General features: G+C 39.2%; 2 protein-coding genes across 7 annotated transcripts in view; one reads left to right on the forward strand and one right to left on the reverse strand.

Annotated features, from left to right (window-relative positions):
- Wge (BAH domain and coiled-coil containing protein winged eye) overlaps nt 1-26,241 on the reverse strand; it is a 445,841-nt gene that overhangs the window by 223,645 nt on the left and 195,955 nt on the right. The window lies entirely within an intron of this gene.
- LOC143147920 (uncharacterized) lies at nt 1,888-4,509 on the forward strand. The gene is made up of 7 exons (XM_076313659.1): nt 1,888-1,893; nt 2,040-2,118; nt 2,233-2,283; nt 2,363-2,406; nt 2,460-3,729; nt 3,816-3,887; nt 4,381-4,509. Exons 1-5 carry the CDS (start codon nt 1,888-1,890, stop codon nt 3,690-3,692), a joined length of 1,413 nt encoding a protein of 470 aa, XP_076169774.1. The 3' UTR covers nt 3,693-3,729; nt 3,816-3,887; nt 4,381-4,509.

Below are 26,241 nucleotides of genomic sequence, written 5' to 3' on the forward strand. Positions count from 1 at the left end.
TTTCGTCAGCAGTGTACATATGTAAGTACGTTTTTCTTCTACTTTCTTGGAGCTACGTTGACTACATCTACCTATGATTAGACGTTGAGAAATATGCAAAATTGTAGCTCCATTTTCATTAATTCACGAATCATTCACATATATCGAAGTGGCCGGAAACTTTTCGTCAGCAGTGTACATATGTAAGTACGTTTTTCTTCTACTTTCTTGGAGCTACGTTGACTACATCTACCTATGAATAGACGTTAACAAGTATGCAAAATTGTAGCTCCACTTTCAATTAATTCACGAATCATTCACATATATCGAAGTGGCCGGAAACTTTTCGTCAGCAGTGTACATATGTAAGTACGTTTATCTTCTACTTTCTTGGAGCTACGTTGACCGCCAGGCCACGAGACCCCGTATACGCGTACACAATCCGGAGGACTTCTCTTCTCCTCTCTCATTGTTGCGGTTAGAAAAGACCTTGGCCAGGAAAGGTTCCACACGAGGAAGAACCTTCGCTTCTGTGGATGAGTCATGCGGGCGGAACGAAATCGATCGCGGCCAAGTCCTGCCTTTTTCCTCGTGGATGGATTACGAATCTACGGCCCCTCCCCCTCGTACCCTCGACCAGAGAACAGGTGGGACTGACGATACGTGGGATGCAAGATAGAGCTTTGAGATCGTAATTCGATTACGGTGTTACCAGGGATGTTCAGAAAAATCGGAAGGCTATTTCAGCGACGTCTTTCGGTTTCGAACGGTCAACAACGTTGATCGTGTTTCGAAAGTAGAGTCTGGGTATCATTTGTGATATCGAAAACGATTAGTGAATCGATGCACACGGTTTTTGAGTTTACGAACGAATTTTGAAAAATATATATCGAACTTGTTGAAATTTTATATTACGGTACACAAACGAGACTACGAGTTATCGTATCACGGAGTGAACCGATTAAGGGACTATTTCAGCGGCAGTTTTTCGGTTTGAAACGAACAAAGTTCGTCGATATTATTATTTCATGAATATACTGCTCACCGAGACCCTTGATCTTGCTTGTTTTGTAAGTCGTCTGTGCATTAATCGTGATATTGAAAACGATCGGTAAATCGATGTGTACGGTTTTCGAGTTTACGAAAAAATTCTAAACAATGTATATCGAGTTGTTGGCATTTTATATCGTTTTTCACAAGAGAGACAGAGATTATCGTATCGCGGATTGAATTTGTGTCGGTTCATCGAACAGTCAACGAATCAAAACATTACTTCCAAGGTTGCGCGTGGGAATATTCTTTTACCGATTTAAACTTCGGTGTACCTACTTCTCTTCCGTGTTTAAAAAATATAAATAAGGAAATGAAATATGTACTTTCGATAGAATGAAAGAAAATTTATTAATTTACGTAGTCCATCGGTCGTTGTGAAATAATTTATGATTTGTTTGTAAAGTACTTCGTCTTTAGGAAAGTAACACCGTAGAGTACGAATTAAACGCTCCGTTAAAACGATTTATTACCGGAAAATAATGACATTCATCGACTATCGCTTTAACGATGTACACGTTAGTGCTGGATGTCCGAGTGATGAGATCCGCGAATTGGGCCGACAATGATTTATTGAAATTGCAATAACCAATTTATGCACACTTCCATGACTGTACACGCAGTTCCAACGAACGACCAAACTGGAAATATTAGGACCGTAATGTTCTCGTGCAGGAAAGAGCGGAGATATCTGAATTCCAGATGTTAAATGACGATATTTGTCTTGCAGAGAGATTTACCTACGACTGACGGGACTTTGATTTCCAGATGCCAACTTCGACCAATTTATCGCACACAGTCTGAGTCATTCGTTAACGAAAATTTATCAAACTTTTATCAAACGATTCGTAATTCACGATGGTCGTAACAAGCGGTGCACCTTTAATTAAAACGTTTTCGATCTATAAATTTATAAATCAAAATATTTACCCAAAGTGTTCAAAGTAGTAGAAAATAGTAAGGTAGTTGAGAGATCTATTATCGAATATTGAACTCAATTCTCCTTTCAGATCTGTAACGTTACTCTTGTTCTTCCTTGGAACGAAGAGCAAACCGATTTAGAAATTAACGCGCATCGTAACTTACAAAGTGAGATCGATCGTTCGAGTAAATAAATCTTTTAATATAAATATTGCGTAATAAGAAACCCAGTACGCACATTCTTACAAACAATACGATCAATATTCGTAATTACGTTATAAGAGAATATTTACCTTTCCTTCCACGACTACTTTCGTTATGAGTGCGAGCACAGTAACTTACGATTTATTTTATCTTAATAATACAAACAATTAACGTAATATTTGTACAAAATTTGTATACCTTTCGGTAGATGGTATTTATTCGTTAATCGGTCCTATGCCGCGAGCTTTGAACGTAGAGGAAACATGTTTACCAAGCGGTCGTTTCTCGCTTCTTTCTCGTCGTAGGAGAGATCGAGATGGAACGAGAGCGAGTCGGAGGAACTGAAAGCGAGCGTGAAACGGTACGAGACGGAGGAAGCATCGATTCTCTCTCTCGCTCCGTCTTTCGGACACCCGATACTCCGTCCTTCGCATGCGCGACCGACGTGCGCAACCGGCATGCGCGAAGGGTGTGCGCGTTGGACGACGGCGCTTACACAGGAAAGGCTCCGCACATTTCGTTACGAGATCGACTGGGTACTTCGCGTCATAGGTCGCTCGTACGAACAGCCAACGATCAGTACTCAACGAGAAAAATCGTTGTTCGAGAGAATCGTCGGCAGTCGTTTCTCGACCTCTACAGAATCCACAAGACAATCGAGACCAACGACTTCTTTCACGCGTTCGGAGTATTGTGCACGGCAGCGGAAAGAAATGGAGGGCAACATGATGAATAAAAAAACCGCGCTTACCATACAGCAGAAGCTGGATATCGTGCGAAAATTGGACAGTGGTACGACTGTAAGCCAAATAACACGCGAATATTCGATTCATTCCACGACCGTTCGTCGCATTCAACGAAACACATTAACGTTGCACCGCCTCGGTAACCAGGGTGCCCTGACCCGAACAAAGAAGAAGCTACGGAGACCGCAGAACGAAGAATTGGAAAATCAGCTTTACAAGTGGTTCATAGAACGAAAAGCATTGGGAGACCCAGTCTCCGACCGATTACTGCAAAAGCAGGCGCAGAAAATGTCGAGGCACTTTGCAGGAACAAAAGGATTTAAAGCTAGTATGGGATGGCTAGCAAAGTTCAAGATTCGTCACGACATCCGCCTAGTGCATAACATTGGTGGAAAGGGAAGCGCTAATGTGCTGATCGGTAAAGACTTCCCAGCAACCTTTGCTTGCAAAATTGAAGAAGAAGAACAAGAGGACATTCAATGCGAGGATATGTACAACATGAATGTAACCGGCCTGGCGTGGCAGGTTATACCCACGAAAACTTTGGTCGACGATGAAAACCAAGAAGTTGCCACGGAACAACAACAACGGAGAATGCAAGTAAATACGGATCTTAAAGAAGAAACCCACGAAGAGGGGGAAGAAAGACGAACAAGTTTACAGGAAGACGTACGAAGTAAAGAATTGGAAAAAGCTTTCGATGTTTTAAAAAAATATGCGACACAGGAGCCCCGATTCGTTCAACAAACGATTGCAATTTTACAAGAGTATTTCCTGGAAAGACGAACATAATGAACGAATAGATCGGCAATAAGAGAAATCACCGAAGGTACGATGCGAAAGAATCTTTATTCGTATACGCGTAGATCTCGAGTATTACCGGCTAAACGAATAGAATTTCGATCTTTTTTACAGGGACACGAAATATGAGTGATTCATGGCTGAGGGGTACGAAGCTTTCGAAGGAATTTTTGAAGTCGATGCGAGGTAAGTCTTGTATCGTACGCGATATGATATAAACACTGTTCGATAGTGCGGAACGATGAATGTATACAAATACGATTATTCTCGATTTTAAGACGAAGCATTTCATTTTATCTTCTAACGCAACGTACAAATTTATGCGTTTCATTATACCTTCGTGACAACGTTATTAATGGTTGGTAGAGATTTTTTCAACCAAACTGAGCCCAAACACGAACCCACACGGATTATTTTTACCCACGTATGAAATAAAACAACAATAATCGTATTCGGATTCGGTTTCCAATCTATCGACAATTACTTTCACGAAGTTATAATAACAAATATACAAAATCTATATACTATGCTAGAGTACAGCACAGTATGTAAGAACAATATTTACAAAACCGGCTGTCTCGAAACTCTGTCGGTATAAGTTCATTATCTACCATTTCTTCGATTCATATTCGTAAAACAATATACTACAGTGCATAATAATATACTGTTATTACTTTAGGAGAAAGGGGAGGAAGTACAAGCAACTACTAGCCATGCGCATTCTCAAGCTTTCTTTTACCCAGAAATTTATATACAATTTTGTAACAAGGGCTGTGATAAAAATAAAATAAAGAATGTACAGATTTTATTTTTCAATGTGTAGATGATTTAACCTAACACGCGTTCTTCCCGTTGGCTACTGATCGCTGGGTGGCCGCGCGAGCGCCCTGTGTCTGTGAGCCTTTTTTGTGTAAGCTCCCACGCCCGTTGCGCACGCGAGGGACAGAATATCGGGTGTCTGAAAGACGAAGCGAGACGAAGCATCAATGCTTCGTCTGTCTCGTACCGTTTCTCGCTCGCTTTCAGTCCCTCTGACTCGCTCTAATTCTATCTTGTCCTCGCCTTAGCGGGGCAACAGTGAATCAGAAATGGTAGGGAAAGCGCCGAGCTCTTATCACGTAGATCAAATCGAGCTCTTAACGAGCAAGTACCGTACTTGTTTCGGTATTACCGAATCGGTGAGCTTCCCTCGACGATAACGAGTCCAAACACGAACTCGTTCGGTAACTCCTCGATAAAGGTCGCAACTTCGGGTCCGCACGGAGACTCTTAACGAATAGAGTAGACGATTTTGTTCTAAAAATCAACGGTTTTGTCTCGATTCGAGAAAGTTCAAACCGATGACAATGAAAATGAAACCAAGCGAGCTCTTGTTTTCAATAATGCGTCATACGAAAATACAACGAGGAATAGAAACATTTCAATTTACATTATCCTCGGTCCCGCGTGCGACAAAGATTGTTCTCGGCGATCAGCCGGTTTTTGTGTACACAGTTGGCGCGAAGTGACGCGTCTAAGTAGAGACGATTACAAAACTTTTATCGAGGTAAAAGTCCACTTTTGACAAAGAGTTGACCTAAATGAAAATTGATCGAACAAGGCCACGTTTGAATTCATTTTCATCGGGAAAACGTGATCGATCCTACCGACGATACAGATGTAAAGATATACTGCAAAATTTTTAAATAGAAATTTTCACGAGTAAATAAAATCCACTCCCGTGTGCTTTATTACTCTCGTCTGCATAACGAATGAAAACAATAGCGGTGGTAATTAATAATACAGTGTAATTTAATTCATTCCTCTCCCCGCTATAAAATTTCAGGCTTCCTGTTCCTACGCGTTTGCTTACTATTTTAACTACCTCTCGGTCGAAATACGTTCTATATATTTATATGTTTCTTTTAAACATTCAACTCGTTTCATCACTTTCCATAATAGGTCATTTTTGTCTTCTTTTTGTCTGTACCAACATCCTATCGTTCATCTTACGATTAAGTTACACTATAAGTTTGCAATTATCTTGGGTTGGCGCGTATCGAATATAGAACAGCCATATTCGCGGAACCATCGCCCTTTTACCGTGCTTCTACAATATGCAACGTTTCTTGTATTATTTTCTTTATTGCGACGAATAAAGTCGTTAATACTTAAGTAAGAACGAGAGGGTATACTAGTCCTCCTCTCGTTGGAAAGCGTTATGTGCTCCTATCTGATAAGACAGTTTAAGAAGAGAAGATTCTCAAACTATCTATCGAAGACGCAACGTGTTGGTGCTGTTTTTTCCAAAGTGATCGAACATACCAATGAATCTTACATCGTAGCTACATAATTTTGATAAAAATCGACACTTTGATTTCCAGCGCGGTCACTAATTTTTTTACGCGGAAATAATATCGCACTGTTGTTGGACAAGTATCGATACAACACGTGGATATTTTAATTCTAACTTGTAACGATGATAACGAAGTCAACTGTACTGGCGCCGACAGATGAACCATCGATTCGAAATAGATGGACCGCCAATAGTCGGTAGCGGCAAAGGCAAAGATGATTTTGAAGATTGGAATGAAAATCGATTCGTCGATCGCGACGAAGATTCCAATTAAACCAAACGGACCGTCTTTGCCCTCGTTGTCATCGCGAGGGACGTTCTAAAATTGAAACCACGCGATTATCACGGGGAAAAAAATAAAACTATAAACAAGCGTTCGATAATTATAATAATAGTACAGGCAATAATAAAAATAACCTTTCAGCGTTCGGTAAAAATAGTTATTACGGTTTATCAAAGGAATATAACTTTTATTCGTGCGATCCATCATCTCGTACGTAGCAACGAGGAATGGATGAACCACGACTCAAAGTTTTCTTTCTTTTCGATAAGTTCGATACGTGGTATAACTAAAATATTGATTCGGTTTTAAAAACGCGAACCATCGCTTCGGGAATTTTTCTACAGATCGGCTACTTTTTAGCAAAATAACAGCTCACAGGTAAATCGAAGGTAAGAAAATTTACTCGTAATTAAAAATGAATAACCAATTTAACCGTATGACGGATCTCTGCGCGCCAATTTACGTTACGAGTTACGCTAGGGGAGAAGAAACATTTAGTTTCGAATTAAAAATGAATTCGGTACGATCCCGCCAATTACGAAAGCGTGAAAAAGGTCACGCGACCTAGGGACAAAGATGAAAGTTACGTTGAAGATTCACAGGTCGGATGGTGAAAATGAAACGTTCACCGGTAATTAAAAATCAAAATTTACGCGTTAATTTACGTCCCGAATACGAGCCAGTTACGCTCGGGGAGAAAAAAATGTAGTTTCGAACGAAAAATGAATTCGATACAATCCGGGCAATTACGAAAGCGTAGGAAAGGTCACGCGACGTAAGGACAAAGACGAAGGTTACATCGATGATTTCGTAGGCGTTTAGACCGGCCCCGATCGCTTCGGAATTCCTCGCGGTTCTCTAATTCGAGACGTCCGGAGCCTGGCTACGTAACCCGGGAACACCGATTGTTATTACATTCCGGTCATCGCAATCTTCGCCAGCGGTCACGGAGATCGCTACGTGATCAGGAAAGGGAGAACGGTCGGCGTCCGTGTGGTTGCCGCGTTGCTGCGTTAGCGATGTCTCGCTAACAGTCCACTTGAGTCAACAGACGACTGATTGTTAGGGCAAACACACACTGGCACGCCGACAGGGCCGCTCGTACGGGCGATGACGTTCCTTCTCCGTCTATCTGCACGCGTTTTCTCTTTGTGTGCCTCTCCACGGTTTATCTACGTGGTTTATCGTGGCGCGACTCGAAGAAGAGGGCCCCGGGACTCGTTTCTTCTCCCGGCTTCCCTCTTGAGAAGTCCGTCGAAAAGCAGCCAGTCGTGCGGCTCATCATGACGTATATCAGTTGCGTTCTGACACCGTTTTCGACCGTTTTCTTCCCGGCTTTTTGCAGGATCGATCGCGCACGCATATGGCGTTCGATCGTTATTTTCGGACGACGATAAATGGCTCCGTCTCTCGGCCCTTTCTTGCCTCGTTAGAGGCAACGAGGAGACACCCTTCGACCGTGCACGCTTTACGGCGTAAAACAGTTCCGACGGCTCGCGTTTTAGAATAGCGTTTTAGTCTCCAGCCAGGATCCCAAACTCTACCAAATACACTTCGTACTAACGCGTCTCGCCTATTGCGAAACCGATCGCGGTGTCTTGCTAGAAAGTGACAGGATTTTTTCCGAATTTGCGTTACAGGCTGATCGAGAAGCTGGTTTTCTTGGCTGGTGTTGCTGGGGATATATATATATATATATATATATCTGCTTCTTAATGTTACGAATAAAACGAATACACATAAATGCGTTTTAGCGAAATTGAAGCCGTCGACTCGCATGTCGCCGCAGTTTTTACGAACTCGTCCTGCCGATACGGTTCTCTTCGCTTCGAAACTAGTTACGGGTCATCGGTAAGTTGTAAGGAAGTATAAATAAACTTGTTGCTCTTTCGTGATACAGTTTTTTCGGTCTTTAACGTTGGAACCACCGATAGATTTCGGTATATTAAGGTGTTCCTCGTACGCGTTCGAGGAAGAAAGGAACTTATGAAATTGATTTTACACACACACGCACACACATGTATGGAATAGAAAAAGTAGGAACGTCTTTTGAAAATATGCTACGGACTTTGAAGTAAATTTCTTTGTAAAAGCAGTTGAAATCGGTCATTTTTATAGATTGGTAAATCTAGCGTTAACGAACTTTTCGACCGATCGTAATCGAACGTTTTGCCATTTTCCAGTCACGACGTGAAAATATTTTGGAGGAATCGCAAACGCGCGGACCGTTTGCCGAATATCGCTCTTAACGCCGAGAAATACTCGGAAAAATGCAATCGTGAGAAAGTAATCGCGCATCTGATGCCTACTCATTTTGTACGAACTTGCCAACGAATCTTGCAATTTTTTATTTAAAAGTATCTCGAGCAAGGAAATGTTTCAACGAGATACACTTTCCGCGCGCTAGATGCAGTCGCTCGCGATGAAAATGGTCTCCGGAGGATACACTGTACAAATAAATAAAACACGATTACTATTGCGCATTGTAGAAGCAAGAATTGTAGAATAACGTTTTTCGGTCGTCGATTCGCGTTCTCTTCTTTGGACCTCTTTTTGAATATTCCAATTGACAAAGAGGAAGGTTAATTTTTCTGCCTCGAACAAGTTTTTCCGCTACTAAAGATTGTATTCGATCCTATTGTATTTTCTTCAAAATTTGGTACTGTGTAATCTTTTCTCTATTTCTATGTTTTGAGTCTCCTCTTCTTCGAATCATATTTTTGTACAATCTTTTAACAATGTATCGTGCACGATTTCTAAAAATTTTTACTTACACATCGCGCCCAATTATTTCTGTCGAAGCACCAACATATCTGTATCACGATTGCAACGTCTCTAACTCCCTTTGATGAGTATTTGCGTATAGGTATAGTCTGCGCGTGCGTGGACATTTTGTTTTGTTCGCGCATTTTCTCCCCGGTTCTCCTTCTCGTGCATTAAACCGTAAACATGTAATCCGAATTTATAGTCGTACACAAGAATAAATATAAAGTACAGAATTCAACAGTTTCTGTTTAATTTTTTTCTTTTTACAATTCTTCTTGCTCAATTCTTATACGTCGATCGAATAAATCGAAATCGTACTACCTCTATTATTTTCATTCGCTTTTACACTTGCATTCCATATTTATTCTATACTCGTTTATCGTTGAGCAACTTACTCGATTCTATTTCAAGTTACCGTAATTTCGATCCGAAAATGTTTCACGTAAGTACGTACACATGTACATATATATATGTACATATATGCTACATTTTACGCACAATAGAGGTAAAGACGATTAACGATTTTCGTGCAATAAATACCACCGATCGCATCCTCCTTGCCATATAACGCAACATGTAACTACAATGTGTTTGCTGAAAAATTCCACGATCGCAAAAAGAAACGGAGGAGAAAAGCGATAAGACTCCCCTCGTCCATCTGCATTAATTATAAACGCGTAGCAAATCCCGGCAATCCGGGACGGCTTCCAGACGAGAGCAAAGCCGGATCTTTACGGTCGCGGGCCGAAAAGCCATACCGCACTTTTCATTCGACTGGCACATCCGGAATAACCGGTGTATTTACGGCTTTCCTACGGCGCAACGCAGTTTTACAAGCCCGATCCAAGGGACAATAATGCGCAGTTTTATTCTGCGTCGCTGTTACAACATTGCGTTCCAACGCGAATCTCTCCTCTGCGATGCGACCAAGAAACCAAAAAGAAGAAAAACTGGAAACGATCGACGGGGTGTTTCTTCTCCACGAGTTTCGGAGAATCTATTTTTCTTCTCTCATTGGAAATTTTCCACAATTGTGGAAAATTTTGATTACAAGAAATAAACGTTTCAATATCCTCTGATCGCGTGTCGATTATTTAGGAGTGTTTTGGCCGAGAAGTTTCAAAGAATCAAGAAACGAAAAAGAAGAAAAAGTGGAAACGATCGACGGGGTGTTTCTTCTCCACGAGTTTCGGAGAATCTATTTTTTTTTCTCTCATTGGAAAGATACTCATTGGAAATTTTCCACAATTGTGGAAAATTTTGATTACAAGAAATAAACGTTTCAATATCCTCTGATCGCGTGTCGATTATTTAGGAGTGTTTTGGTCGAGAAGTTTCAAAGAAACAAGAAACGAAAAAGAAGAAAAAGTGGAAACGATCGACGGGGTGTTTCTTGTCCACGAGTTTCGGAGAATCTATTTTTCCACCCTCATTGGAAAGATACCGTAATTGTGGAAAATTTTAATTACAGGAATAAACGTTTCAATATCCTCTGATCGCGTGTCGATTATTTAGAAGCGTTTCGGTCTAGAAGTTTCAAAGAATCAATTTTTCAAAGAATCGAGAAACGAAAAAGAAGAAAAAATGGAAACGATAGACGGAGTGTTCCAGTCTACGAGTTTTGCAAAATCTATTTTTCCTTTCCTGTACGAAAGATACCGTAATCGTGGAAAATTTTAATTACAAGAATAAACGTTTTAATATCCTCTGATCGCGTGCCGATTATTTAGAAGTGTTTCGGTCTAGAAGTTTCGAAGAATCAATTTTGTTCTTTTTTCTTTCCCGCAAAAGAAATTGTAATCGAGATAAATTTTGATTATGCAAAAACCTGTTTTAACATCTCTTGATCGCGTGTCGATTATTTAGGAGGGTTCCGGTCTAGAAGTTGCAAAGAATCAATTTTTTTTCAAAGAATCAAGAAACGAAAGAAAAGAAAAAATAGTAACTATAGACGGAGTGTTCCAGTCTACGAGTTTCGCAAAATCTATTTTTCCTCTCCTATAGGGAAAATACTGTAATCGTGGAAAATTTTAATTACAGAAATAAACCTTTTAATATCCTCCGATCGCGTGCCGATTATTTAGAAATGTTCTAGTCTAGAAATTTCGAACAATGAATTTTTGTCTTTCTTTTTCTACAAAAGGAATTGTAATCGAGATAAATTTTGATTATACAGAAACCTGTTTTAATATCTCTCGATCGCGTTTCGATTATTCCGATCCAGAAGTTTCGAACAATCTATTGTTTTGTTTCTTATTAGGAACGAATTGCAATCGAGAGAAATTTTGATTACGAGCAAACGCATTGTAACATTCTTAAAGAAGATATTGTAATTGAGAAAAATTCTGATTATACGGAAACATGTTTCAATATCCCTTGACTGCGTTTCGATTATTTGAAAAAAGAATTGTTTCTGAACGTGGATACGTACAACCGCGAAGCTCGAGAGAATACTCGGGAATCGAATTCAGGTTTGGCGATCAAAATTTTTGGAAAAGGTTATTTCGCTACCGGTCGGGATCTCGAATCGCATAAACTAGCGAGTAATAGCATTGCTATCGTGAAAACGCATTTTACGAGCGGAAAGACGGATGGCTATCATATCGTGAACATCACTCGGAGGCATTCTTTATAGCTCTTTGCAGTACGTATGTATGTACACGCATGTATACGTTAACACCATTGCGTCTAAACGACTGACCGAATTTCAACGAAACTTTATGTTCAACTTTTACGTTCGTGTCTCAAGACCTGTTCTAATTTCGAGAAAAATCGATCCACGAACAACGATGTTTATCTTCTTTAGTTTTTTCGTTTTCTCCGTATACGTATACGATGGTTGTTTGCAAAGATCTCTAAAAATCTCCTAAATTCTTTCAAGTCGAATAAAAGTCGAACGAATGGTCTTTATCTTCTCTGACGAAGGAAAAATTAAATTCAATCTCATTCGTTGCTTCAATAATTACTCATCCACGATTACAATAACGTTAAAACAATGGGTTGAAAAGTCTCGCAACACGTTCGTCGATGTTGATTATTTTTAAAATCGTTCCTACGTAAAATTTCTAAGAAACAGGTATTTGTCTCTCCGAGTAAATAGAAAATTGATGCCAATCTTGTTCTATTATTTAATTAAGATACACCGATACATATATTTCGTAGATTCTCAAAGGGGTCTAAAATTTGGCAACGAAACGTCGAGCAATCGCTCGAAAACTCCGACCAATATATTTTCTATCGCTGTTACGAGTAAACGCGCCTAAAATTACAAAAGTACCATCGTCTTCTTTTTTTCAACCCTTTGTGTATCCAAATAAACATTGTTCGCTGTCCCGTCGAAATGATAGATTGTTCGATGAGTTTTGCAGGGTCTGGAAGTTTCAAAGAACAGTACTGTTCGATAAAACTTATCGAACAAGCTAGTATACTTTCGACGAGAGACGCTGTTCGTATTAATCCACGCGCCCCTAACGGAGTTTCGTCGCTCTCGGGTATCGAAATAAAATCCCCGGGAGGTGTATTCGAAAGAAGCGTGGCACCTTGTCGAAAAACCGGGGCGACAGTATTTCCCCGCGTCTATCGCGGAGCTAACCCGCGCGAGAGCTTTCTCCCATTCGAAGGAGTTTTCCCATTCAATTTTAATTCAACGCGTCCTCCGTTTCCAAGCGACGTTTGTCCAGGAGTTGGCCCCGCGCGAACAGTCGCATCTCGCATTAAATTCCACCCTTCGGTGGCGAGCGGTGAAACAGCCGCGGATCTTTTCTTCGTGGCCGAAGCATCGACGATGCGCGCGCCACAGAATGCAAACAGAATCCGTCGTCGTCCTCTTCGGTGGCTGTAAAGGCCTCGTTGGCCTCTCTCGTTACACCGATCTCCCTTTTCTTCCCGCTACCAGGTGAAAGCTGAATTTCTCGCGAACAGAGGGCTGACGTGTACACGAAGCGAAGCGGCTTGATGACTTTTCCAGATAAGCCCTGGCCAGGGGACAGCGGGATTGAAATTCCTCGCGGTGCATCGACGCGTCGCGCTCGCTTCCGTCGCTCCTCGATTCGCGTTCGTTACTCCTCACGGCGTTCCTTCGTTTCGTTCGTTACCCTTTTAACGTCCTGTTCTCGCGACGATCGTTACCTTCCTTTTCTCTCTATTCGCCGAACCGAGCCCCCGTCTTATCGCGATCGTCGATCGATTCTTTCCGTTCTCTGTGCTCGATACTCGGAAATATACGTATTCGCGCGTTTCTTTTCAACGCGTTCGCCACGCGAGTTTTCCATACTCGACGCTGTTAAACGCCACGATAGATTCCTCTACTCAAGTAGAACTCAGTCCGAACTGTAGCCTTAAACGTTGAAATATTCGATAATTTGTCAATTTACTTGTTATTTTATAGAATTACCAACGAGAGTGATATTCCATTCACGCCGATCGATTCTTTTCGTTCTCTGTGCTCGATACTCGGAAATATACGTATTCGCGCGTTTCTTTTCAACGCGTTCGCCACGCGAGTTTTCCATACTCGACGCTGTTAAACGCCACGATAGATTCCTCTACTCAAGGATATCTGATATTTGTCCGAACTGTAGCGTTAAACGTTGAAATATTCGATAATTTGTCAATTTACTCGTTATTTTATAGAATTACCAACGAGAGTGATGCTATTTGAAAGTTTACAAGTATCGAAGTTCGCGTCTTATGAGCGTTATCAGGGAATCGTAATTTGGAAGCGTTGAGAAGGTTCTCGACGTTTTTCAAATTGTAACACAGAAGGTAATGATATTCGTTGTAATTACATTTGGTGTAATTGTTATTTCGTAGTGTGTCTGAGGACAGTAAGGTTGTTTAAAAGTTTACGAGCGTTGAGTTTCGTTTCTTGTAAACGTTTTAAAGAGACGGAAGTTCGGAGCGTCGGTCACCGGTGACCACCATGGCATTCATCGTGTTAACCGTGTTCCAAACTGCGCATTTCGATACCCAACGCGAGTCGAGAAACGTGATTTTTAAATAAACGTAAGGGTTTGGAAAACACGTGTATGGTTGAAAAGGCGTTGAGTTGTTCCATTGGAGGCGTGCAAGTTTCCATCGTTTTTGGACCGATTTTCTTTATCAACGACATTTGAACCGTATAATATTCTTCGGTCGAAATATTCTCCGTAATTATCTACTACTTTTTTCTCCGTAATTATCTACCACTTTTTTCTCTGTAATTATCTACCGCTTTTTCTTACCATCTTTCGTGTACAAGACGGACACATACCGCGATTTAAAAAATCTTTAGTTTCAGAGGCGACCAAGTCACCGACAAAAAATTTGTCCTTGCTCGAGGTAAATAACACAATATAAAAAGTAATAATTATAGTTCAATTTTTTTTAAAAAAAGAGATAACGCCACAGTTTTTGATTAGTTCGACCAGTCTTAGCAACGCTTCGAACACCGAGTAGCATCGATCAGCATTTTTGAGGAAAAAATTATTTAATTGGAGAGACTTCGATATCTGTCGTTCATTGGACGAGTTAAGAAACGAGAGCTTAAGAAAAGAAAAACGTATCGCAGTATCGGTCAGAAGCATCGCATAATGCCAGCTATTTTCAAACTTTGGAGTCTTTCGCATAACCCTAATACAAACTTTAGAAACGTGAATGGTCTTAAGATTTTATACTATTCTCTCGTACGATCTCGCTTAGAAAACGCTTCTATTGTCTGGTACCCGTATTTTGCCAAACAAAGTTCTTTTAGAAAGGAATCGGCACAGATTTCAGAGACTTGTTGCGTTCAAGTACGAACTACAGATCTTTCACCGTAGTCACGATTACGAACCGATCACGAGACCATTGAATATCAAATTTCTCGTAGGATTATTAACGACTAGCCTTTCTTTCTCGAATAAATTAACAATATCGCGTATTGTCCTCAGCTTCTTGAGAAAATTAATTTCTACGTACCATCTACCATCATCGCTCGCGTTTACTCTACTGTGAAATTATATTGTAAAATCAAATTGACCTCTTCTTCGGATTTCTTTCATCGTTTAAAAATTCAATTGACAAATTGCTATGATATTTCTGTATATATCGTGTCCGCTAAGTACATTCTTTGTCCGCCTTTGCATTTCTGTATATTTACTCTCAATGTGTAAATAGAATATAAACTTGGATATCGCTCTTGCGACACTCGTAATGTTTCGAAGGAAATCGTATCATTTTGTGCAAAAGGTTGCGGTCTAAATTGTACGGTGAACGTGTCGATAAAAGTAATATTCCAGAATTTATTTCGTCGATATCGTCCGTACATAATTTTCCGTCAAATTGCAAATAGTACACCGTCTTTCTGAAAAAGTTACTTTCTCGAAACGCGTTGTTTCGTAAATATAGTAGACTTTCGTCTAACGCGAATTCCTGTAACGAGACAAAGATATTGCGACTACTGTTTTCGTATAACGCGATTCTCCGTATAACGCGCCAAACAATAAAACACAGAAATTACCTGGTTTAAAAATTAAATATACGTTAGTCTAGTATTAGATTGTTTTCTTCGTTTATGTATTAATTTGTATAAATACATTTTTATTAAATTTCAATGAAATCAAAGATTTTTCGTATACATTAATAATACGTTTCTTCGATCAATTTTGTACAACTTGTACGTCATTTATTTTTAAAATACTATCCTATTTTATAAAACCTAGAAAATAAAATTTGGCATAGCAATAATCGTTTCAAACATGTTACAGTTGTACGAGAAAAATACTCGTACAGCACGATTTCCTATATTGTGAATTCCTACAACACGGTACACTTTATACGAGTCTACTGTACATGGGCATTGTATGGTCCCGTATGGTTTTTTCGGTAACATTTCATCGAACCTTCGTTAAAACGATATTTTCAACCGTTTGAACATGAAAATAATTGGTAAATTAACGGTACTGATCACGACATCTATTATAAATAATACGTGTTGGCCATCCATTGTTCTATTCAATCGAGCTTTTAGTTTGCATCTATCCTGTGCATTTATATACAATTGTGTGAAATACAGTAATTTGTGAATCTGTATCGAACCACTGGATTATTCATATTTCAACGTAACCCTGAAAGTATTAACAAATTCCGGTACATTGAAATGAATCTCGCGTGTGTCTGAAAAAATCCGATAGATGAGAAAAAAAAGGAATTTATCAAATTGATCGTACGTATAAAATAGAGAAAGTCACGTTTTTGGAAAACATGCTGTGGAATTTACAAATTTCATGTAAATTTCTTTATAAAAACAGTTGGAGTCACTTTGAATGATTGGTAAATATAGTGTTAAACGAAAACCATTATTTGTTCAAATTTACGATCCCTCGCAGCGCGCATTCGTCGAGAAATTTGACGTTTCAGTCGTGTACAAGTATTTTAATAATCATCGTCGATTGATGTTACTCAAAATTCGTAAGTTGCTTATAACTTTCCGTTGGATAATTCACGGTGACGTAGAACAAAATTGAATTTTCCGTGGTACGAACTTGGATTTCCAAAACCAGACTCGGAAATGTTCGATATTTAATCAATTAAAATCTGGACTGGAACGACTAAAATTAGACTCTCTAAATCGGTTTAAAACTCGACTTGAGTTTTTAAATTAGATTCCAATGGCACAAAATACACATTTGTTTTTATTTAACACCTTTAATGCGCGTAAATACGTACAAAGATGTACGAACGAGATAAACGAGCAAAATGTGTCGACAATTGTTGTACAAAAGAGATGCAGCTAGAGTGCTGTTTTTAACCTAACCTCAGGAATGGAAGACGACACTTTAGAGGAAGATCGAGTTAACTTTCAAGAAGCGATTAAAACTGCAACTACATTCTGTTGCAGGTGAGATTCAGATTTTCGTTTGTTCGTTTAATTAACTACGAAGATTAAAATTTAACTAGATTAGGTATAAGAAGATGAAGAAAGCGTGCAAATTAGAGTTTTATTTCGACCAACGAATTCCAAGATAAGAAAAAATTCCAGGTAAGTAAAAACAGGTTCGAAGCAACGTTAAGAACTTTAACGCAGGCACACGGATCGTTGATTTGGATCACGAGAATTGCTATCGTTGATCCTTTACATTTGCTCCACACGGTATTTTATAATCGTAACTCGTTCAAGGATGGTTCCGATATAAATCAGATTCTGTTTGCAAATTTATCGGACGAATATTTTGTATTAATTAACCAGCAAAGAAATGTCACTCTACGCGATGCGTTTCAACGTTTACACGTATTTTTTAGCGAATTTACAATTTTTTAATCCCGGTAAATCATCCCCAAGAAGCTATCGGTTCACCAACGAAGGTGTACAGACGCTAACCAACGTTATTGGAAAAATAACCTTTAATCGGTGGCTATAAATATTCGTGTAATAAATTTGTAAAAAAAAGTATCGTTTATATTTAGAATCACCCACGTATTAATAACTCCGAACGAAGACTTTACGGGATATTTATTAGCTCATTGACATTAACAGCCAGCTAAGAGACGACCGCGATATCATTATTATTTCTCAATTATTTTTATCTCGGTGTTAAAGAAACGACAGCGTGTATTACATATCTTCTTGTAGGCAATGAATCACCGTGTGTGCATAATTGATCACCGTGTTTGAAACTAAATTAGTATAATTTGTAATGCGTATAGGTATTAACACATTGCGTGCTGCGTCATTCCCGTACGAATGACATCGATGTTTCTCCATGGACCGCGTCATTCGTATTCCAACGACGGATATTATTAAGGAAAAATATGTGTCGTTTGTGGTGCGGATAAAATGGAGGCTTCGTGTTATGGCTCCTCGCGAACATAGTGGTTCGTTCGAGTACTTCGACGCCGTATCGAGGTGTGCGAATAATTAGACACAACGCGGTTTCCGCTACTTTTCCGCAGAAACGCGAAGAAGCTTCGGTAAAAGGTGCCGTTCTCGTTTATTAATTCGTAATTAATAATTAATAATTCCTAATTCGCGTATTAACCGCGAGAAAGTGTGGGAAGAATTTTTCCATCTACCGTTTACTCGACCATTCGAGATGTTTATTCGCAACTTTTCGCGTCCATTGCGTTTCTTTTGTCATCATACATTTCGGCGACACTATTTTTACATTCTTTGAAACTTCAAGTCTTAGAAACATTATGAAGAATTATGTTAAATTTCGAAAAATTAGCGGTGTTACGCAAATTTTAACTTAAATCTATATAATAAGTTGCTCAATAAGTTCGATAAGAAATGGAGGTATTAAGTTCGTTGTTTTATTTTTCGAAAAATGGTACTACTGTTTGATAAACGCGTGTCAAGTTTCGTGTAGATCTGTAGACTTGTTCGTATACTTACAGTTATTCAAAGTTGGAGTGTCATAGTGTTTTTTTATAATGGTAGAAACGACAAAACTTATCGAACAACCTAGTATAGATCGTCACACGTACCAAACTTTGATACATTTTTCTCGAATCGTTGCTTTTTACACTAGTAAACAGAAACGGGTTGAAATTTTGCTCGCGCGTGAAGTAAACGTCCAATTTTCGTTCGAGACAGGATTACGTCGATGCGCGAAACTGTTTCTTATAATGCAAAAATTAGGTGAAAAACTAGCAATAAAATTTATTCCTTTGAAGCACCATTTTAGCAATTTTAGAGATTTTCAGTTTCTTCTGCTTTGGACAAAAGCTGCAACAAACCAATTCAGTTGTTTCAATTACTGGACGAAGCACAACCGTTTCGATTACGTTTTCGATACAGCGCCGGGACGCTATTACTTACTCGTGTATTATTATAGTGAAATGGGTAAAAAAAATTCATGTAACGTTCAAATACGTACCTATATTAATAAATGCGGAAAATTTCCGCCCAGGATTTATTTTATATTGCTTCCAACAAAATTTTCCTTAAAAAAAATTCCAAGTATTTAGCCCCTCGAATTACTTTATCCGATAACAACCAATTGACAATTTCGATCGGTCGTAACATAATCGATAACTCGTTTATGATAGCAACCAAATTACATCACGCAAAGTCCTCGCGAGTACTGTGACTGGTACAAATGGCGCAAAGATTTCCAAAACGAATATCACTCGTTTTTCAACTCGAATAGCGAGGGAACCCTTTGAATGCTACGGACGCATATATACGTTTGGAGAAAGCTGTCGGTGTAGACTAAGGACGCATATATGCGTTTGGAGAAAGCTGTCGGTGTAGACTAAGGACGCACATATGCGTTTGGAGAAAGCTGTCGGTGTAGACTAAGGACGCATATATGCGTTTGCAAAAAGCTGTCGGTGTAGACTAAGGACGCATATATGCGTTTCGAGAAAGCTGTCGGTGTAGCCTAAGGACACAAACATGCGTTCAGCGGAAACTACTGATGTGCGCTATGGGCGCATATATGCGTCCAGCGGAAACTACTGGTATGCGCTATGGACGTATATAGGCGTCCATCGGAAGCTACTGGTGTGAACTGTGGACACGTGTAGATAATTTCCTCGTATTATTTTATTCGTGGTAAACGAGTTACAAGGAGAGTTTTTTTTTATATTAATTGTAACTTACAAGGAGAGTGCAAGGTCTTCGGGTCACCGATTTAGTTTCAATTTTGCAGAATGGTAAGTTCGATGCCTCTGTCGATGAAAATACATGATTATGCGGGGCATTACTCCATAATTCTTTTGCAATTGAAAATTTAATAAATATGCTTCCATTTGGAGCGATCACTATCCAATGATCAAAGTTTCTAAGCATTGGACCTGGGTTCGACTTCAGGACAGATGAATAACTCTTTTTTCTTTCTCTGTTTTATTTTCTATAATTTTTTTTACACATAAGAACAAATAATTAAATTTAAATAAATTACAAATAAAGTGTCTTTGCTTGCTACAAAATTGAAACAGTTCTGTTTCCTACAGAAAGAAAAATATATAAATTATCGTTACAAGTAAAAACTACAATACGGTCGTTTATATAAGTATTTACCGCAAGTTCATTTTTCTTTTGGTTCGCGATTTTGTTGGTCGCTCACCTGGCTTCGACGTACTTCTCGTCAGTGCGTGTATACCAATTGTTTGTATTAACGAAACCGATAAGACAACTAGCGAACGTCAAGATGGATTATATAGTTAACCGCGATCAGTCTTCCAACGTCACAATTAACCCAGACCTAATACCTTTTATTAAAAAAACAATTATACAAAATAAACAAGAAGCGAAAAAAAAAAGAAAAAAGTTATTCATCTGTCCCAAAGTCGAACCCAGGTCCTACGCGTAGAAACTCTGATCGTTACACAGTGATCGCTCCGAACAGAAGTACATTTAAGGAATGGTAAATCTTCAATTGCAGGAAATAACTAAAAAATTATAGACCAGAGACCCACATAATTACATTATCTTCACCAACAGGGATATCGAATCTACCATTCTGCAAACTTTGAACTAAATCGGTGACCCCAAGACCTTGCTCCTTCCTTTTAAATCGTAGCGTATTATTTTATCTAACATCTGTCCAATTATACCTGCGGCCATTACCGAGGAAAAATTGCTCAAATTAAATATAAAACCGACCCCACGAATTTCAAGCATCGAAGCAACTATAACCGTCCCGGGGTCACCGAATCGGTGACCCGAAGATCTTGCACTCTGCTTGTTAGTTGCGCCTTGTACGTTCAATCGTCAAAATTCACTCCAGGAAAAAAATACTCCGTCCTCGGTAATCGCAACCGCTAGCCGTCCATTGCTCCGACCAGTATTCGGGGCTGAAAGGGGGCTAAGCAGAAATTTACACCAGCCGCCTCGACGCTCGTGTCGCGGAACAGCAATTCGTCACTATTAAACCTCGTACGGAACAACACGGCCCGGAACAACGTCCGAAATATAGCACGCATCCGTCAGTATTTCGTCTCGCGTTTTAAACATTCACGGAATCGAGTCTCGTGTTTTGTGATAAATCACTCGCGATGCTTCTACCCTCGCCCGGTCGAACGCGAAACGGATTTTCAATCGAATCCTCCCGCTCGATCAATTTTCGAAAAAGACGACCACCGAAGGGAATAAATCAAACGGTGTTTCGTGGAACGTCGAGTCGCCATCTTCCACGGCCCTTGGATTTTCGCTTTATGCTCTCAATGGAAAAGCTACGGTGAGGGGACGCCCTTTCGACCGTGGTCGAGAGGAGATTTTCAGGGTTTTTGTCTAGGCCACCCTAGAATCTCGAAGCTTGCTCTCGCTCGGTAGCGACGGCCGTGCAACAACCGCGCCATTACCGAGGGTAGAATATCGTTATTAGTCGTTTCGCCTCGTTACGGATTGTTATAACTTACGTGGTTGTTGTTCGATTTCGTGCTTTTTCGATCCCGTTCTTTTCTCGCGAAAGTACGAGATTTTCTCGAGAAGTACTAAATTTTCAATCGTCGTAGTCGTTTTATCGAATTGTCAGACACGTGACATTTTTTCTATCGGGTAACGCGTTTCGGAATCATCTCCAAGGATCGATACACGGTCACTCGACGCGTTGAAGTTAGTAAAATTTATTATGCAAATTCTTGTTCAATTCGAACAGCGTTTCGTACACGGAATCGACCGACGGAATCCACAATTTCATGGGACAATTCCAAACCAATTGTTGATCGACTCGTCCCAACGTCTGTTGACTGGGTCAACGTAGTGCAAGAAACGAAGAAAATATTTCTGTTAAAAGAGAAAATATTTCTGTTAGAGAGAATTCAAATTTTCCATTCTATAACGCGAGAATTAGGCATTTCTCGTACTTTTATTCATATTCGCTCCACCGAAACGAATCATATCATTCAAATGACATTGCACTTCGTGTACAATGTCATCGAACGCACTTCGAAATAAAACAACGAGCATCGAATTATCTTTCGTGGTTTTCAAACTTGTTTTTAAATTATTCAATTATTGACGGTGTCTTTGCTTACAATATTCGTGGACAATTATCGAAATAGACAACTAACTGTACTCGTAAATTAATTTATCCTCTTCCCATCTAACTTCGAAGATATGTATGTGATCTGATACAAATAGTAATACATTCAGCGACGGTAGTTTTAGTGTTAAAAAACTCTATAGTTTCGAGCGTTCCACGGTAATTGTTGTTGCTCAATTATCGGGCGAAAATTCGAGACGAAGTCGGTCTATTCTTTGTACATTAAAGTTAGAGCAAATTTCGTTCCCTGATCGATCTTTGCCGTAAAGTCCTGCAGACTATTAGATACAAATGAAATTATTTGTAACAGAAACGCTCCTAGCGATTTAACAGCAAAAAGAAATAAATTTGTTTCGAGAGTCTTCCATAACATTTTCTTTCTTCGTCAACAGCGCGGATATTATATTATTTCTTAACTTTCGGAGTCACGTTTCAACATCCAAGCTATGCAATTGTGCCATTTAGTTTTTATATTGTTAGTAATTATATTGTTTTTTGTATACCAAAGTGACGATCTTATTCTACCGTTTACCGATCAGAATTTATTGAAAATTCTTTTAAAAGCTCTGTGTCTAATTTTTTCTCTTAAAATTTTAAACAATACAAGTGTAAAAACTACATTTTGATATATTTGAAAGAATTTGTTGCATTTTGTACATTTTGTCTTTTGCACTCGTTAAACTCGATTATTAAACATTGCTCTTGATCCCAACGAGTACTTCTATACATTTTACGTACAGTTACGATTGTTTAAAAATGATTAATTTTGAACTTGTACTCTCCTTCGACTCATAGATTCAATTAAACTGGAAGCTTTACTATAACTGTAAAGTGCGCTGGTGAAACTGAAGAAACTTTAAATTCGTGGTCCTATATTTCCTTAGTCATGCCTAAGACCTAAATTCTCGTAACGTTTAATATTTCGTGGAAACGAATTTTCTTTCAAGACCTCTATTGTTCTCTAAGATGCTTACAAGGAATACCATTCAATTTATGCTAAAATTACACAGATATTTTTATATAACTCGAAAGTCCAAGTGTTATGAAAATGTAAATTAAAAATGTCACCGACGACTGATCTGGTCTCGGGAGATCAATGAAAGGAAGGAGAAAGAGGGAAGCAGTACGAAAGAAACATTGTCCAAAATTATTATCTATCGTTAATTTACGATCGTTAAAATTCATTTCCAAGTAACAACTTTCCTTCTTTCTTCCCTCTCTCTCTCTCTTGTTAACTTCTCAAGATCGGACCAGCTTTCACTAGCATTTTCAATTTATATTTTTTCCCAACCTTCGCGACATACACTTTCGAATTATGTAAAAAAACCCGTGCAATTGTAGCATCGTTTGAATAGCGTTCTTCGTTGAAGAAGAACATCCCCACTTGGAGAAACACTGGACGTGACATTTCGTGGCTCGAATTTTTTGCTCGATTCTTCGAATATTATTAAACACTGTTTTTGATCCCTTGATGTGTAGTTCTATACATTTTACACATACGTACGAGATTGTTTAAAAATGATTAATTTTGAACTTTTACCCTCCTTCGACTCGTAGATTCAATTAAACTGGAATCTTTTCTATAACTGTAAAGTGAAGTCACACGGATAATAATACGATAATAATACGTTGCTACGAAAATCGACAAAACTTTCCGCGCGTTGTACATTTCCTCCGCATTGTTATTATACATTTTTCGTACGAATTATGAACATTCGAAACGGTCGATGATTCTCCCCGGTCCTCGTACGATGACTCGTGGGGCTCGGTAAATCGTGTCGGAGCGTACACGGCCGAAACAATCGAGATATTTATGTAAAGTACGAATGTATTATACAAATAACGTTGAACGCGGACACGCTCCGCCAAAATTTACCTTTCATTCGTAACGCACAATCGGTGCACAAATTAGCTTCGTTATTCGATCGACTCAAGTTATATTACTCGCGCACGTAAACGTTACTCTCGTTATATACGTATAACGCCGACGACGCACCGTTAAATTGAGCGGAGCACGTGTATCGATTGTATTACATCGTTATTAGATCAGGCCCCGCCTAATTTCGTTAAAAGGTACTCTCCTTCGTTAACGAAGACAAAGTAAACATTAAAGTAACACTCCCACCAGACAGGCCGCGGAGCGATTTCGATTTTAATGAAATTTCCACGCGCGCGACTCTCCGCTCGGCTCGCGGTCGAACTCGACCGAAACCTCGACCAAAAACACGTAGCGGAGAAGATCGAAATTCTTCTTGGACAGCCGTAGTTATCTAATCCAACGTGTTTGCCTCGATTACGTCTCGCCTAAACGACGCTTAGTCTCGCCGCCGCGCGGATCGTCCGACCGACTCGATCGTCAAACGTCTCGAAACAATTTTCCAGACAAGGGAAACTGCCGCCGACTTAATGGATCTGTTTAAAATTATTAATGCACGGTCATAAAATCCCAACGGTGCTCGATTAATTAACGTCCAAGCTCCATCTTTCCTTGTCGGATGCTTTCTTGTTTCTGGAAATCGGACAATTTCGGAAACACGAGCCCACGGGAGAGTTGCTAAAATCGTACCACTTAAGATATTCCATTTTATTTCTCTTTTACCGATAATTCGTACGCGAATTAATTTCGGAAATTCCACGACTCGACCTTTAAGACGTCTATTATTACAACGATGACGCTGTCACCTAGAACGAATTAATTCGTTGGAGGATTTTCTATAATACAATGTAAAGTGTACGATTCGAGCGACCGGTTCTCGAAATCGTATCCGTCGGTTTCTAAAATCGTAACCCCTCTTAAATGTAGATCAAATTTGTCAATAAAAATGACGAAGGATATATTTAAGAAGTGGAATTATTTTACAGATACGTAGTTTATCGGTAAGAAACGGAAGTAACTCGATGTACTTATTTTTACAACGATTGAACAACCCAATGGTACGATTTAAAATAAACCTTGCGACGGTACAATTTAAGAATCGTGATTAGATTTGAAAAAATATGGATTTAATCTTTGTAACAACTGTACAGTGTACGTATAAATGTCTGTCAAATATTCGAAAAAAAGCACACTGTTTGAAAAACATAAACGCGTAAAGAAAAACCACATCGTTACATTTTTAAAAGTTATATTTACAGAAATAATATCAATATTTTTCTCTGTATTTTTCATAACTCTATTATTTCGTGTATACGTCACTGAATGGTACTTCTATTCTTAGTAAGGAAAATAATTTAAGAAGCATTTAGACGATCGACACCCATTAGGGATGTATTTGCATTATTTGCAACGAAACTTTGATCCATTGTTTGGACCCGGGTACTCGAAACGAGACTTTTCCCCTGAAAATATCCCCTCGAATAAATTGTCCAAGTTCTTTACGGTCGTTATGAAACGCCTTATGCACTAAACACACCATCGAGATAAATCAGAAACTTTTATTCTCTCGAACCAGAACTATCCGCGTCTAGGTTCACATACACCGACCCCATTACTCGAACATGTAATGCAGGAAACAATTATTGTCACCGCTTACACGGTAGAATTTAATGTCGCGCGTTGATCTCTCGGATCGAACCCACTCCGGGCCGTGTCGTAAATCATAATTTATTATTTAATCGCAAACGTTCTCTTAATATCAGTGCCACGGGGATTTTCTCGTTGTCACTGAAAATATTTCATGATTCCGATTCGTTCTCGAATATTCCATAGCCGAAGCTAGAATTCGTATTTTGCGAATACTCGAACGTCTCTACACGGTTAGCGGTAACATAGTTAAATCCAAAACAATCGCGGTCCTCTTCTGATTTACCAAACAGAATCGGAGCTACAAAATTCAATTAAGTCGAACGACAATCGCGTTCCCGGAGCCTCGCATTTTCATCTTGCTTTTGCAGAATGCAACGTTCTCGTATTTTATTTCGTTCTCTCCAAATAAGAAAAAGGTGAACGAAAAATCCGGACGAGCTGACGAAAAACGTAAAAAGAAACAAATAATTTCGAAAAGAGACCGATAATAACGATCGAACGATTAACGAATCGTAAAAGAACCGAAACTTGTAATTTACCGCGAAATGCACAGAACAGAAGAGAAGTATTATAATAGAAAAATACTGGAATGATCGAAACGGTCAATTTGTTTATTCCGAGTTTCTTTTTTCCAAAATTACTCGATTATTGCCGGTGCTCTCGCCGCGATATTCGACCAC

The sequence above is a fragment of the Ptiloglossa arizonensis genome, chromosome 6, assembly GCF_051014685.1.
Source record: "Ptiloglossa arizonensis isolate GNS036 chromosome 6, iyPtiAriz1_principal, whole genome shotgun sequence".
Classification (NCBI taxonomy): Eukaryota; Metazoa; Arthropoda; class Insecta; order Hymenoptera; family Colletidae; genus Ptiloglossa; species Ptiloglossa arizonensis.

Bases quoted from the DNA above. Each gene is read 5' to 3' on its own strand.
- LOC143147920 (XM_076313659.1), top strand. The intron at 2,119-2,232 runs GTGAGATCGATC...TTACGTTATAAG, and splicing joins CGCGCATCGTAACTTACAAA to AGAATATTTACCTTTCCTTC. The intron at 2,284-2,362 runs GTAACTTACGAT...ACCTTTCGGTAG, and splicing joins TCGTTATGAGTGCGAGCACA to ATGGTATTTATTCGTTAATC.